The sequence below is a fragment of the Montipora foliosa genome, chromosome 9 (assembly GCF_036669935.1).
Source record: "Montipora foliosa isolate CH-2021 chromosome 9, ASM3666993v2, whole genome shotgun sequence".
Taxonomy (NCBI): Eukaryota; Metazoa; Cnidaria; class Anthozoa; order Scleractinia; family Acroporidae; genus Montipora; species Montipora foliosa.
The window spans coordinates 37,992,358-38,007,357 of record NC_090877.1 but is presented as its reverse complement, the minus strand read 5'-3'; the positions used below and the strand labels follow the sequence as shown (position 1 = coordinate 38,007,357).

At 42.2% G+C, this 15,000-nt stretch overlaps 2 protein-coding genes across 2 annotated transcripts in view; one reads left to right on the top strand and one right to left on the bottom strand.

The window, feature by feature from the left end:
- Positions 1 to 7,261, top strand: part of LOC137969608 (pyrophosphatase PpaX-like) — an 8,146-nt gene extending 885 nt beyond the window's left edge. The window contains exons 2-5 of the mRNA XM_068815919.1: positions 142 to 265; positions 2,293 to 2,380; positions 3,714 to 3,847; positions 5,078 to 7,261. Of these exons, the coding sequence (XP_068672020.1) occupies positions 166 to 265; positions 2,293 to 2,380; positions 3,714 to 3,847; positions 5,078 to 5,916 (1,161 nt within the window). The 5' untranslated portion in view covers positions 142 to 165 and the 3' untranslated portion in view covers positions 5,917 to 7,261. The remainder of the gene's footprint in view (positions 1 to 141; positions 266 to 2,292; positions 2,381 to 3,713; positions 3,848 to 5,077) is intronic.
- Positions 7,262 to 13,222: 5,961 nt separating this feature from the next.
- On the bottom strand, positions 13,223 to 14,260 carry LOC137971807 (uncharacterized). Its single transcript, XM_068818568.1, has one exon. The coding sequence runs from the start codon at positions 14,258 to 14,260 to the stop codon at positions 13,223 to 13,225; it is 1,038 nt and encodes a 345-aa protein (XP_068674669.1).
- Between the last annotated feature and the right edge of the window lie 740 nt (positions 14,261 to 15,000).

Below are 15,000 nucleotides of genomic sequence, written 5' to 3'. Positions count from 1 at the left end.
TGCACCATTTTCCCTTTGATTTGACTCTGTCCAGCACCAGACAATTTTATTCATCAACAGGGGGGAATAAGTGGCTGATACACATGGGTTAGTGGTTAGCGAGTCTGTCTGTTCCTTAATGTATTTAATTTCTTCTTCCAGTGAAAGTACACCTAAAAATTTAAGATGGCTGTTCGTGGTTGCACCAGAAGAATTTCCAGTCTTCTTCAAGTACACACTGAATGTGGGAAGCAAATTCACTCAAAAACACAACCTACATTGACAGGTGGTGATGATAACTTTATGCTCTTTATCTCAAGTGCAATTTAATTGGGAAGTCCTGTGGTCTTAAGTACACATATTGTTAAACAAGTCTAAGTGTTTTTTTTTTTTTTTTGAAAGTTTTCATTATTAGAGGACCCTTTATCCAAGTGTATTTTGGCACCTTTCGCCTCGAACACGATGATACTGCAATTTTTTTTTTTTTTATAACAATCTAAACAAAATTGTTGATAGGTGTTGTGAGGAAAGGTTATAAGCAGACTGAATGGCCTGCTATTTCTACAGTGCCAGAAACTAATTGTCAAACTAACCATCAGGCCTATCACAATGTTGCAAGAAACATTTGTTGTTTGAAGGTGCAAGGTGTGAGTACAGTCCATCATGTGTGCAAAGGGAGATTATGTGCACTGCACACCAAACCAGCAGCAAGATTACTTGCTTTCTGTTCTTGAAAGAAAGTGAAGCTTTGAACATCACTTTTTTGATCCAGCTCAGTTGTTATTGTTGCGGGCTTTGTTCAACCCCAGTAGAGAACATTGTATTTAATTAAACGTCCAGGGGTTTCGATAACTTTTTTATTAAACGGCTGGTTTTGTGAAGTAGGCGGCTGTGGCAAGAAGGGGGCCATAAGGTCCCTTTTTCCTAGGGAGATCTGGGGGCCTGCTCCCCCGGGAAATTTTGAAATGTAGGAGCTTGCAAATGGCATTTCCAGGAATCTGGGCATCAACGTCAGTCACAAATATTTATGAACTCAAAGCTGCACATGGCCAAGTTAGAGCACAATTTTTTGCACTCTTGATCTCTTTTTGAAATACGACAAAATATTGCCTCCAGCTGGGCGCTTTCTAGTTGTGTCTTCCATTTTTAATAAACAACACGTGGAAAACTGGTATGATGTAGTTAATGTGATAATGTGTCCTTTAGACAAAAGCTCCAGGCCCGGTAGTTCGAAGGCTGATTAACTTAATCCCTGATTAACGTATACTCTTGTTTCAAGTTTTAACTTTTTGGTGAAAGTTTCTTTTGCTTATTTTTGATTTTCAAGATTGACTTCTTCTAATGTAAAGTTTTGCCGAATATCAGCGTTGAACAGCACTTGGGAGTAGAGAAATAAACTTCATGGTTAATTTTTAATCTGGGATTAGCGTTAATCGGCTTTTGAACAACTGGGCCCCGGATGCTTATGATAGCAAACTATTTTAAATTAATGCACTTCCAAACATCGAGCACATGGACATAAGGTGAAGGAAACCTAATCACAGCATCCCTCGCATGACAAACTTGAATTCACAATATCCGGTTACTAAACGTCTGGCCCCAGTTATTCGAAAGGTGGATAGCACTATCCACTGGATAACTCTATTGGTTTTGCTACTGTTTATCCGGTGGATAGTGATTTATGCGGTGGATAGCGCTATCCATCGTTTAAACAACTGGGGCCAGGTTTGTAATAATTATGAATGTTACAAAATAATGTCATCAAGGCAACATTTGGCACCAGTCTTTTTCCTCTGTTCATCCATATGGTGGACTTCAAAGATCACAATGATGAGAGGCAAAGAGTGCAAATAACTAGGAATTCATAAAAATAACCTGGGTCTGAAAAAGAGTGGAACATGTAGCAAAAGGTTTCTTGAAATTCTAGTGGTTTTACTGAATTAAAATAAATGAAAATGGATTTTTGAAAAGTGAAACAGTGAGAATCGTGTAATTCAAGCTTATCGAAAAAGTAGGCGGCAATAACTTAAGGAGTAGCCGGTGGAATTTGCGGGTTGCCAGCTTCTAATGAAAGCTCTGAACTTGAGGGATGTATTAGACATGGAATTCCAAGAGATAGTTTAAAAAAGCAAAGAAGTGACTAAATTTTGACCAAAGAAAAAAAGAGTTCAAAGGATTTATTGAAGGCCCCCTGTCCAAAATCAACAGCTTAGTTCTTAAGTGGGCTGAGCTAGCTTTTTCTGGGCAATAACCCTGTTGACTTCACTGTGAAGGCATCATCTCATTGTCAACCTTTGCTTTTTTGGTCTAAAGGAATTCAAACTCAAGTAGCATGGAATGAGAGACTTGGCTGTGGCACAAGCAAAGAGGGAAGAGTTGTCGTTGTGACAGATAGAAGTTGGTAAGGTTAAGATTTTACACAAGTTTAAGCAGTGTCGCAGATATAAATGGAGTCTTAGCGATGTTACCCTTTGATAGTGTCAGAAAATGTTTGAGAAGAAAAGTGTTTACAGGAAATCAATAAAAAGCATGATGATTTACGGTACGTCTCTACTCAAAGTCAGCAGGCTGTATCTGTTAGGTGTTTTGCCCAAGCTGTCTCCCATCTGGAATGCTGCTTGAAGTCAAGACTTGGACTAGCCCTAGACATTAATTTTTCTAAGTTGTGATTCTTGTCTTCTAGACCTTTTAGCTTGTTCATTTTTGTTTTCCCATTTCGGACCACCCTGGATGTTACTCTAGGCTACATTTTCTTTCAAATGGTGTCTTATGCACATGCATATGTAGGTATAACTCATGAAAAAACAAAAGGAAAATTCCTTTGAGACCAACACTGGAACACATGGTCTGAAATGGGGAAACAAAACATACAAGCTGAAAAGGTCAGTTGAATTAACATGTTAAAGTTGATTCACTGCATGATTGCATTTGTGTCAGCTGTCTAATTATAGAGGGTTAAATTAATTATTTGATCTGAACAAAATTTTAAATGCTATTTGCATTTGGGACAAAAGGTTTCTTAAAATGTAACAGGTCACTTAAAATGACTTGACAGTGTTTTGCTGATATCCCCAAACGCTTTCTTTAGTGACTGCCGTTTCTCACCAAATTTTTCACTTTGAAACTCTTTTTAGGTAAACCCCTTGTGGTCAAGTTCCTCAGAGGAGAATTCTTTGCCTTAAAATATACTTTTGTATAGTTCCATAGTTAAATAGTCATACAATGTACATTGTAAGGTTGCATCCAGGGTCAGGGGTGAGAGCCTAGTCAGTCCATGGAATTTTTCACTACAGTGTTTTGTATTCAAACCATCACAAAAGTAGCTTTATAGATCATTATTGGTCATGCTTGCTGAAAAGGCAGTTAAAGGAAAATTTTCCAGGAACCTCTGACGATTGTTTAGTTGATGATGAATCTGTTAGTTTTTTGATTAGGAGGAAAGTGTTTTTTTACAAAGGGACTACACTAGAAATATTAATACATTTGAATCGAAGTATCAACTACGCAATGGTTTTTAAACACAGAAAAAATGAAAATATTATTAACTTTAATACATCAAAGCCTGGTAAGTATCTTTTGCAAACTGGAAACTTTTGATTGGGTCTAATAATTATTATTTTTATATGCACTTTTGGTCATTACTCCTGTATTATGGAGTAGTGCTTATTGAAGGCCAGCAAGATGTACTTGTTTGGGCCATTTATTATTTGGTGCTGACATGTAACTGTCAACAGGCAATGTGCTGATGGTTATGATTACAACAAGTTATTCGGCCCTCCACTTCCAACAGAACAAACTACTAGAACACCATCAGTGAAACAGCATTTTGTTGACAGGGATCTTTGGAGACAGGGCCATGTACAGAAAGGTATTTAAGGTTTTACAAAATTTTGGGATAGTCCAAAAGGCCAGTGCCATTTCATCTTGCATCATGTAGCTTCGTTGATAAGTTTTCAAAAGTGTAACATTGCCTGGAGAGCAAATTGCACACTGGGTCATCAAAAACAAAGCAACTTTATTTTAAATTCTTTGTTTAAAATGTCCCAGAGTGCAATGTGCTCTCCAGTATGGTGGCTTTTGTACCATATGATCGCCAGCTGCAAAGGGCCCATTTGATTGGTGAAGTGTTTTTGCTAAAGCACTTAATTCTAAATGATAGGAAAGCCTTTCCTAAAAGGAAAAAAAATCAAAAACACTGCAGATTTTTGTCCAAAGTACTTTTCAAAAGAACCTTCCAAAGTATTTTGTGGAAAGAGTACAGTGAAGCAATGGTTAGCTATTGTTTGGTACTGTAAGGAGCTTCTATTGTTTTTAAGTCTAAGTTGTTGTTTCGATTGTCTCAATCGTTTGTTTTTGGCTAGGGTAGCGAGCCAATCACATTATACGTTACGAGAGCTGCTACAACACCCAAAGTGTTGTCCAAGTCCAAGCAGGGGTTTCATTAAGTTTTAAAGTAGAAGGGACCTTGTCATAGATTAAGCAGGCACCCCTTTAGTTGCCACGGCCTGCTCCCATCTGACCTTGTAGCTCAGTTGGTAGAGCAGTGGTGATCTAACCCGAAGGTCGTGGGTACAATTCTCACCCTGGTCAAAGTTTTTCTCTGTCCTTGTGTGGGCCCATATGGGGTAGAAAACTAGCACTTCACATTACACTCTAATTAGTGAACCCCTACATATGGTCTAGCTTTTGATCTTGAGACCTCCTTTGAGCAAAGGTGGGTAGTGTACTCATTGTAGACGGGTGCTTGTACCACCCCTGTGGTGGCTACTTTTTTCGCTAAATGAAGTAATTAAAGACTGATTCTTTCAAACTTAAGATTAAAATTCAATTTGATAATGAAAACAGTTGGTTACTGTTTTCAAACCAGCCACCAATTTGAAATTCTATTGAAAACCAAAGGTGAAGTGTACTCTATAGCTGATTAAGCACTTATTCACGCCATTTATACATCAGTATTGCAAAAGATGAAGTTGAAAGAAAGAAAGGAATGCATTTGAACAAAAATTTCACAACCTAATGATCATTAAACCTAATTTGCTCTGCAAATTCTGAGACCCCCTCCCCGGTTTGTTGTTCTAATGTCACTTGAACTCTGTAGGTAATGCCCCCTGGGCAAGACCACTTCTACCATGTTTTGGTAGTGGTTCAGCGCAATATTCATCACTTGCTGGTGATGGGGTGAACTCCTCGGGATCATCCAATCAGATGAATCCATCTCTCGTCATATTCGACAAAGATGGGACCTTAATTGATGTCAACACTGTGTGGATCCCATGGATGGAGAACCATGTACGTGAACTTGAAGAAGCAACCGGGCTTGACCTGGCAGATGAAATGTATAAGGAAGTGGGATACTGTCCTAAAAAGCAGGTCTATGCTGATGGTGGTCTGCTGGCTCATGCAACTATAGCTGAAATCCGACAGGCGTTTGTAGCAGTTCTGGTTAGGAGTGGGGTGAGCAAAGAAAGCGCACAGAAATTGGTCAGCAACTGTTGCAAGGATTTTGACAGTGGAGGCCATGATACTTTGGAACCCTTGGGTGATCTATCTTCAATCTTTCACAATCTTAAAGCCAGGGGGGTTAAGACTGCTGTGTGCACCACAGACAGCCGTGAGGGCACACTGTCTGCTCTAGACAGGTTAGGCCTGATGGGCATGATTGATAAAGTAGTTTGTGGGGATGACAAAAATACTAAGCCAAAACCCCACCCAGAAACTGCACTTGGCATTTGCGAAGCTCTCAGTGTTTGCCCAAGCCAAACTGTCATCATTGGTGACACCATGGCTGATACCACCATGGGGAATTTGGCTGGGTTGGGTATGACAATTGGTGTTCTTAGTGGAGCTGGCAATCGGGAATTCCTAGAGAAGGAAGCAGATGTTGTTCTCAACAATATCGATGAGCTTCTTGATACTTTGTATCCAAACGATTCCTGATCGTACTATCATTTCATGGGAAAGTGGTGGTAAGTAATATTCAATTAATATGGATTGCAGTAACAGTTACTAAAACAAGATTTCAGATACAATTTCTAAGTCTTTCAGTAATTTCGGCATATATTAGTCTGAAATTTTACAAGTTAGTCTTAAATATCATTACTCTTTCTTTTTCATAAGAACATCGGGGCTGAAATTTGCGAAATTTAAGAATATTTTAAGTAAAAACCTGAGGCTTAAACGGAAAAGTCATAAGCAATAATTAAGAATATTGCAAGAATATTTTCAGCCTAAAATCGGCCTGGGCCGGAAAAACAATACTCTTATAAAAAAGAAAGAGTTTAAATTAACAAGTTACATGTACAGCAGTCTTAAATTCTGCAGGTTAGTCTTGCATTTCATTACATACAAACTCAGCAATTTTCTTTTATTTGATACTTGCTTCAACAATGACTCAACTTACGTTAAGGACATAAAGATGTAAGTGTTTTAATATTTGGATGTAACGGTGTTACAACATTAGAAACGCTCTTTAATAAGGTCTCCTTATTTATTAGGAAAGAAAGGATAGTCTTGAAACTTGATCGTTACTACATGTACATATTGATCTGCAGATTATTAGTGTCGACATTTGCACTAATTTGTTGGCCTATATGTTGAGAATTATTGCTTCTTTGTGCGAAGAGAGACACTAGGAAAAACATGGGTTTTTTTTTTCTCTTTGGCTAGACAGTGACCCATCATTTATTTCTTTAGGATTATCAGCAAGTGAGCATTACCCAAGATTTGATATTTCTTTTACTTATTTGTGAATGCAGATTTTTACTCACAGTTGATGATGGGTTTTTTAAAAACAAAATTAAATTTTAGAAATCACAAACAATCCGGTGGAGTGAAAAACTGGGGATGTAATTATCACATGAGCTGCACCAAAAAAAAAGTCAATTTCTTGAGGAGTTGCTGAATTGCACGGACATGACCAAAGTTTGTTCGATCAAGTGCCCTTTTTCTCAGTTCCCAACGCCGCCTTTAACATAAGAGAGATTTAGCATTTTGTTTTCGAGAAACGGCGAACGCGTGAAAATTTTCTTGCTCGAAATTTTTCTTTTCTGAAAGTACTTCATTTCTGTAGCAAAAAGGCGAGAAAAGAGTTTTAAAAGAAACTGGTTTCTTTGACTTTTGCCGTCTTTACTGTTGCCGTAAACACGATGCTAATTCTCTTGTTTTTGATGCCGCGTGATGGAGCGGACGAAGGGGGCGTTCAGAAAGCTGGGATGTAGAAAAGAGCCAAAATTTAAGATAAATAATACTGTCAATAAAAGCTTTTTGGATGGTTGAAAAGAGATTAGTTTTTTTTAAAGGTGTGACCCGCCTCGATGAGGTATGTTGTGATCAGGCTAAAAGTGTGCACTGGATGCATCTCCCATGAAGTTCCACACTTATTTCTGGAGGTCTAACATTTCAGAGAGTAGCTAGACTTAGGCCTAAAGAAAAGATTAAAGCCTAAGGTTAGCTTTTATGAATGTTTAGGATACTTTCTATATTGGTAAAACTAACCTGTGACCTAAAAAAAATACCAGCCGCATTTTCTTTTTAAGCCGTTTTTCATGATTCCCCTTCCACCCTTGAAAACTGAAAAACTGTTCCCTTTTGATTAATTGCCTCTAACCTAGGGCATAGCTGGGACAGTATTTAAAAATATACAAACTATTCTGGCTTATGGTGCTTTGTTCTTAACCTTTTCCCATTCTGCTTTCCTCGTTGTTTTTCCGTCACAGAAATGATAAGCTGTTATTTTTCGTTGCCTGACAGACAGTCTGTGAACGTTGGCTCAGCAAGAAAGTCCGTTGGTGATTCTTTCTTAAAGTTTTCGTGGGATCAATCGGATTCCTCGTGATCCCTTTGCTCTCTGTAATTTCTAAAGTCGACTTATGTGCAAGTTTGATTCTTGTACTGTTCTCGTCAACTGCCCTTACTTATACAGGTACGAAAGGGCGTTGCCATTCATTCATACCTGGGGCCCGTTTCTCGAAAGTCCCGAAACTTTACGGGCTATTGTCGGGTGTATTTAAGTCGTCAAACTTTACACTTAATTTTCTTTTTGTTACGTTGAAAACGCGTTAAAAGATCGGCTCTCCAAATTAAGCGGTTAGCAGTTTCACAAATGGCTTTGCAGGCCCGAAAAGTTTTCGGGACTTTCGAGAAACAGGCCTCTGGCCCTGGTTTATGAAAAGGTGGATAACACTATCCACCGGATAAATCACTTTTCACTGGAGAACGCAATAGGCCATTTCCGAGTTCATGTCTGCCTCCTCTTCAAAGCTAGTCTAAGTGCGAAGTTTTTGTGATGGTAATTATTTCTACTTTACATATGAATGAACCTAATTTTCATAACAAAAACTTCGCACTTAGACTCGCCTTGAAGAGGAGGTAGACATGAACTCGGAAATGGCTTATTGGTCTCGCTTTTACTTTGAGCAGTTTTCAATCAAGTGTCGTAAAACCAAAACCAAAGTAATTACTTTGGCCAATCAAAACTCGAAGTAATTACACGTAGCCGACACAAAGCGCGGGAAAATTTGCGCGCGCGAGCCACGATTGGTTTTGGTTTCACTTCCAGCGCTCAGTCTAGGGCGATGCGTCGCGCGACCCCTCAATAAAGCTTTCTTTTAAAAAAATTCTTGAAACGCGCTCAAGTTATTGCGAAGAAAATGTTTGAATTACGCCACTTCGCCATATTTGGTCAAGAGAACGAGCAAAACATGAGACGGTAATACCGGAGGGTGAAAAGTGCAGGTTGCAGGTCATTGTTTTACTCTAACTGAAACAACCCAAACCTTTACAAAAATGCTAACCTTAGGCTTAAACATTACTATTTAGGCCTAATGTTTGTATTAAGTAAAGGTTTGGGTTGTTTCAGCTATTGTGAAGCAATTACCAGCCTGCAACCCTAAACTGTGACCTGCAGTTTACAGCCCGCTGGAAAAAGCCTAAACACTAGAAAATGGCGTAATAGTGGAAAAATAAATCCTTTTTTGAAAGGTTTAACATATAATACGTGGGGACATTTTCTCGTTGCTCGTATTTTTACTCGTACTCGCCTCTTCAAAGCTCGGAAAAATCCTACGCAACTCGCAAAATGTCTGCGCGTATACAGTATACCACTCGGTAAAATGTATAACCATTTATAACAATCCCTTAATTAATGGCGTGACTCCGCAGGGACAACGGCTTGAACTCTAGTAATCAGCATTTTTTGTTTAGTTGCCACGCTTTTCAGTCGAAAATTATCAAGGCGGTCGAAATCGTTTGTGCTGCTTCAAGAAAACAGCACTGCCATTTTTAAGTCGATCCGAGTAGAATATGCAAGTGTCGCTCTTAGAATCAATAGGGTTAAAGGGGACAGTTTCTTAAGTGGATGTATTTGTTTCTAACCTTTCCACCCTAGCTTTGCCCCGGCCGATTGATGAGTGAGTAGAATCTGTTGGATGGAAACAGTAAATTAAGCTGTGATAATGAACATGGTGTTATCAAGAGAAAATGAGGGGACAGAGAGGGAGGCTCAGGGCGTTGGCCGGGATATGTTATGTCCACGAAAGTTATTTTTAGACGACCGGAAGTCTTTGTTCTAGCGGACGTCTGTCTTCCGAGACGTCCGCATGCAGTCTTGCCTCGCTCTCAGATTCTTAGTGAAAAGAGAAAATGACTGCACACGTGGAAGGCTGATGAATATTTATTTTCTTTCAAACATCGGACCGAGGTTGGCCTGCATGCGGACGTCTCGGAAGACTTCCGCTCGTCTAAAAATAACTTTCGTGGACATGACATATCCCAAGGGCTGGACCGGGAGCCTCCCTCTCTGTCCCCTCATTTTCTCTTGGTGTTATGTAATGGTAATGAATTTATATAGCGCATTTTCTATTGGCATATTCAAATGCGCTTTACAAGCAAGTCATCTATTAGTGAGATCGGACATCAGCATATACAGGCGTCGCTGGCAGCCGCTATCAGTCCATTAGCAATCTCACCTATAGTATCAGGCGAAGAAGAAAGGAGACTCCGATCGAGTAACGCAAACTAGCACGAGGTTTATTCAAGATGGCCGACCTATCGATCCCAGCATGCAATGGCTAATCCTACATCTCCCCCTCAAAAGGGAAAGCTATGAAATTATAACAAAACGAACAACAACAGGAATACGAACAACAAATCAAAATGTTCATGTGAAGCCCTGAGGCACACACAGTTCAATGTTCAACTAAAGATTCAAGCGTTCTGGAGGTCTCACAGCTCTTCCCGACCGGGTCGTCAGGACCACAGGGCTTGGACTTCGCGGAGGTACGCACTCATCCAACGTTGTTGCTAGGGTGGCTACTGGGACAGCTGTCTGTGAGGATGGGGGCACCTGCGTAGTCTGAGGCCTCGACGGAGTGCTGGGCACTGGCGATACAGGAATGACAGGTACTAGTGAGGCAGGGGTGACATCACAGGCCGGCATAACTGAGTGTTGTTCGGCTTCAGCTGGTTTTGCTGCGGTTACCAAGGCAGAGCGGTTTCGTCGGAGTGTGCCCCTTTCTGTAGTGACAAGATAAGATCGGGGTTTCTCAGTTTTCCCTGTCACCAGGCCATACCGATCTTGATCTCTTATCCAAACTCGGCCACCCAGTTCAAGTGTTGGCAGTTCCTTTGCTCTGTGACGCCTGTTAAAGTTGCGCTGTTGGTTCAATCGATACAAGCCTTCCTTTTCTTCCACCAACTGGCGATCTTTTATCTGCACGTTAGGGTACAAGTGGGTTGGAAGAGTTGGTAGCTGTGTTTGCAGGCGACGTCCCATCAGTAGTTCACTAGGTGAGTAGCCATTCTGTAGAGGAGTTGATCTGTAAGTCAAGAGGGCGCTGAAGATGTCTTCGTTTTTCCTCAGCATAGACTTCGCTGTGCGAATGGCTCTTTCGACTTCGCCGTTTGCCTGGGGGTATTTTGGCGAACTAGTAACATGTGTGAAATGGTATGCTTCGGCAAACTGTCGAAAAGTCTCTGCGCTATACTGTGGCCCGTTATCCGACATAATCACATCTGGGATTCCATGTGTGGCGAAAACCTCCCTAAGAGCTTTTATAACTGAATGGGAAGTCTCATCAGAGAGTTCTTTGATGTCAAACCACCTCGAGTAATAGTCTACCACGATGATGTATTTTCTTCCTTGAAAATCATACAGGTCTGTTGCTACCCTCTCCCAGGGGCGGCCTGGGAAGGACGAAGGCAAGAGCGGTTCCCTGGGCGTTGGTTGTTCCTTGGCACAGGTGTGGCATCGGGTGATCAACTCACCAATTTGTGTGGAGAGTCCCGGCCACCATACGGAAGTGCGTGCCCTGGATCTACACTTAGTCAAACCCAGGTGACCAGTATGAATGCAGTCGAGGATTTGTAGTCGCATGTTCCTCGGAATGACTATACGATCATCGTACAGGAGTAAGTCGTCAACAATCGTGAGGTGGCTTCTGTTCTCCCAATATGGGCGCAGTAACGGCTGGTGAGGCAAGTAAGGGGGCCATCCGTGAAGGCAATACGATCTTAAAAGGGAGCATTCTTCGTCTACCTTCTGCGCATCCCTTATCTGCTGTAGTCGGTTGGGCGTGGCTGGGAGATAGGAAGTGGTCGGAGTTGAAAAGGCCTCTACTTCTTCGACAAGCAGCTTATCTTCTATCCCTGGTAGGCCAGCAGGAGCACGTGAGAGTGTATCTGCAGTAACTTGATGTTTTCCTGGCACATATTGAACTTGATAGCTGTATCTCATAAGTCTCAGGCGGAATCGCAGGATACGGGGGGGCATCTTTGACAGCTCTGATGAATTCAGGAGTACAGTAAGCGGTTTGTGGTCTGTCTCCAGGGTGAAAGGGATGCCGAGCACATAATCAGAGAACCTCTCACTAGCCCATGTTGTCGCGAGGGCTTCCTTTTCAATTACGGCATAACGTTTCTCTGTGTCACTGAGAGATCTTGACGCGTAACACACCGGGCGGCGCTCTCCGTCATCCTGAACTTGAAATAAGACCGCACCAATTCCTGTGTTGGAAGCATCCGCTGAAATGATCGTTGGACGGTTTGGATTGTAATGTGCCAGGACTGTCGGTGACACTAACGCTTGCTTGATCTGCTCAAAGGCTTTTTGCTGGGGTTCAGCCCAAACCCAAACACTGTCTTTACGTAATAATTGACGAAGGGGGTCACTGAGGTCAGCCAGGTTGGGAATAAATTTTCCCAGGTGGTTGACCATTCCCATGAATCGCTGTATCCCCGAGACATCTGATGGGACTGGGAATTGGGTCACAGCAGTGGTCTTCTGTGGGTCCGCGTGGAGTCCGGCACTATCAATGATGTGAGCGAGAAATCTGATGGATGATCGTGAAAACTCACATTTGTCATTAAGGGTCAACCCAGCTTCTTGTAAGCGGTGGAGAACAGCTCGTACGCGTCCATCATGTTCCGACTGGTCTACCCCGTGAATGAGAACATCGTCCATGTGACAGAGGGTCCCTTCCAAGCCATCAAGTATCTTGAACATGGTGCGTTGGAAGATCTCTGGGGCGGAGCTGATACCAAATGGGAGTCTGTTGAAACAAAAGCGTCCAAATGGGGTGACAAAGGTTGTGAGCAGTTTTGATTTGGCATCCAAGGGAATCTGCCAAAACCCACTGTTGGCGTCAAGTTTGGAGAATATCTTACTGTCTCCCAGTTTAGCAAGGTTCTCATCCACTGAAGGTATTGGGTGTATCTCACGCTGGACTGCTTTGTTAAGGTGAGTCAGGTCAACACAGATACGCACACTGCCATTTGGTTTAAGGACAGGGACGATACCTGCACACCACTCAGTTGGCTCTGTTACAGGCGAGATCACTCCTTGCAGAAGCATTGTTTCTATTTGACTTTTTACCTTTGGAATCAGTGGATGGGGAATCTTTCTAGGATTGTAGAGACAGAAAGGCTTAGCATCAGGGCGAAGTGTTATGTGGCATTCAGTCTTAAGCTTTCCCAGTCCGCTGAAGAGTGATGGAAATTCGGCTTTGAAATCTGTTGGTCCCGTGGTCACTTCTTCGACATCTTTGTCAACACGTCTTATGAGTCCTAGTTCGACACAAGCTCTCCTGCTGAGTAACGAGCTCTTCTGATTATACACCACATATATAGGCTCAGTTAACTTTGATTGTCTGTACTGAAGAGTTGCATAGAACAGACCTTTCACAGGCAGTCGAGTATTTCCAGGACCGCATAGAACCTGGGATGTCTTGGTTAATTCAACATCTTGTAGCTACTGGACATCATCGCTAAGGACAGTCACTGCTGCCCCCGTGTCAAGCTTGAAGCGTGTTGTACGACCGTTCACTCCTATTTGTGCAGACCAATAGTTCTTCTCACAACCGATCTCACCGAGGAAGTGTATGTCTTCCTCCTCTTGTTCTTCTACTGCATGTACCTTTCTCGGATAAGGTTTCTTGCTGAGACAGACAGACTGAAAATGTCCCTTCTTGTTGCAGTTGTTACAAATAGTGTCTCTAGCTGGGCAATACTTCCTGTCGTGGGTCTGGCGGCCACACCAAAAACAGGGACGGTCATTCTTGGAGGGCTCTTTCATGTATCCTTCGTTTCGGTTACGGGCAGGTGGGTTGTTTGTGGCTTGTTGTTTGTTGTGAGGGCGTGGCTGACTGACGAAATCAACTTCATTTTGAGGTTCTACCCCACGGACAATGGTTCGATTTTGTTTTCTTGCTTCGGCTTGTCGGCTTATGCGAGCAGCGTCCGCAAGAGTGAGGTCAGATTTAGCTTGTAGGCGGTCAGACAGTGTATCATCGAGGACTCCAACAATAATTCTGTCTCTTATAAGTTCATCTTTCAGAGTTCCGTAATCACAATTTTCGGCGAGGCGGTATAAATCTTGAATAAAGGTGTCCACGGATTCACCGGGGTTTTGTCTTCGTCGATTGAACCGAGCTCGTTCGACGATAATATTGCGGCGAGCTGCAAAATAGCCATTCAGGGCAGTTTTGACGTCGTCGAAGGAAGCGATTTCTTCGTTTATGTTTAACGTTTTGACGATGTCATCCGCACAATCCCCCATTGCATAAAGAAATGTTCCAACCTGTTCCTGGTTTGATTTGCTTTGAAGGCCAGAAGCGATCCGATAACGCTCAAAATGTCGAAGCCATTTGGGCCACATGTCTGCTTGATGCGGGTTGTTTGCTCCTTGGAACTTGCTCGGGAGCGGGAGAGAGTTTACAGGCTGTATAGGCGGATTAACGGGTGGAGGCGGATTTTCAACTGCAGGAGCATCTCCGGGTTGGTTTTCCATTCTGTTTTACGGGTTTGGAGGGTTCAAGACCGCTGCCACCATATAGTATCAGGCGAAGAAGAAAGGAGACTCCGATCGAGTAACGCAAACTAGCACGAGGTTTATTCAAGATGGCCGACCTATCGATCCCAGCATGCAATGGCTAATCCTACATCACCCAGCACATGAATGAATGAAATTAGGCCTGACCACAACACCGGGAGCTCCATGCCCTACTCTTTACGAAAAGTGTGTGGGTTCCTTTACGTCCCACTGAGTTGTGAACAGTGAAGGGTTGTGAGACGGGGCCTACGGTTTATAGTCCTTATCCGAGAAGACTTGAAAGTCTTAACCATTTGCGGATGTAATTACTAAGGCAGCACTTTCTCCTCAGCATTGATTAAGAGAAAAGAGGTGAGGCAAACGGAAGGCTAAGCGAATTTTCGTAATCCACAGATGATTCTGGCCATACAAACTGTTGTGCGCATGTAACACTGAAGTCATCTTGTTGCAAAGAGGCGGTGAGCGTTACCCCTGACATGCTAAAACTATTCCTGAAATTACTTTCAAACGTGTTCCCAGCTTTTTGATTCCAAAAATAGTGTATGTTTCCTTGTTCCCCAAATTCCGCAGTTCAAATTAGCCATGTTCTCTCGTTCCCCAAACCCATGGGAGGGACTCCACTGCTGTAGATCATGTTTTCTTCCGAACGTGTTAACACAAAAAATGTCTTAACCCCTTTGGCATGAATCATTCTCGTC

Coding starts and splice junctions, on each gene's coding strand:
- LOC137971807 (XM_068818568.1), bottom strand. CDS start 14,260: ATGGAAAACCAACCCGGAGATGCTCCTGCAGTTGAAAATCCGCCTCCA.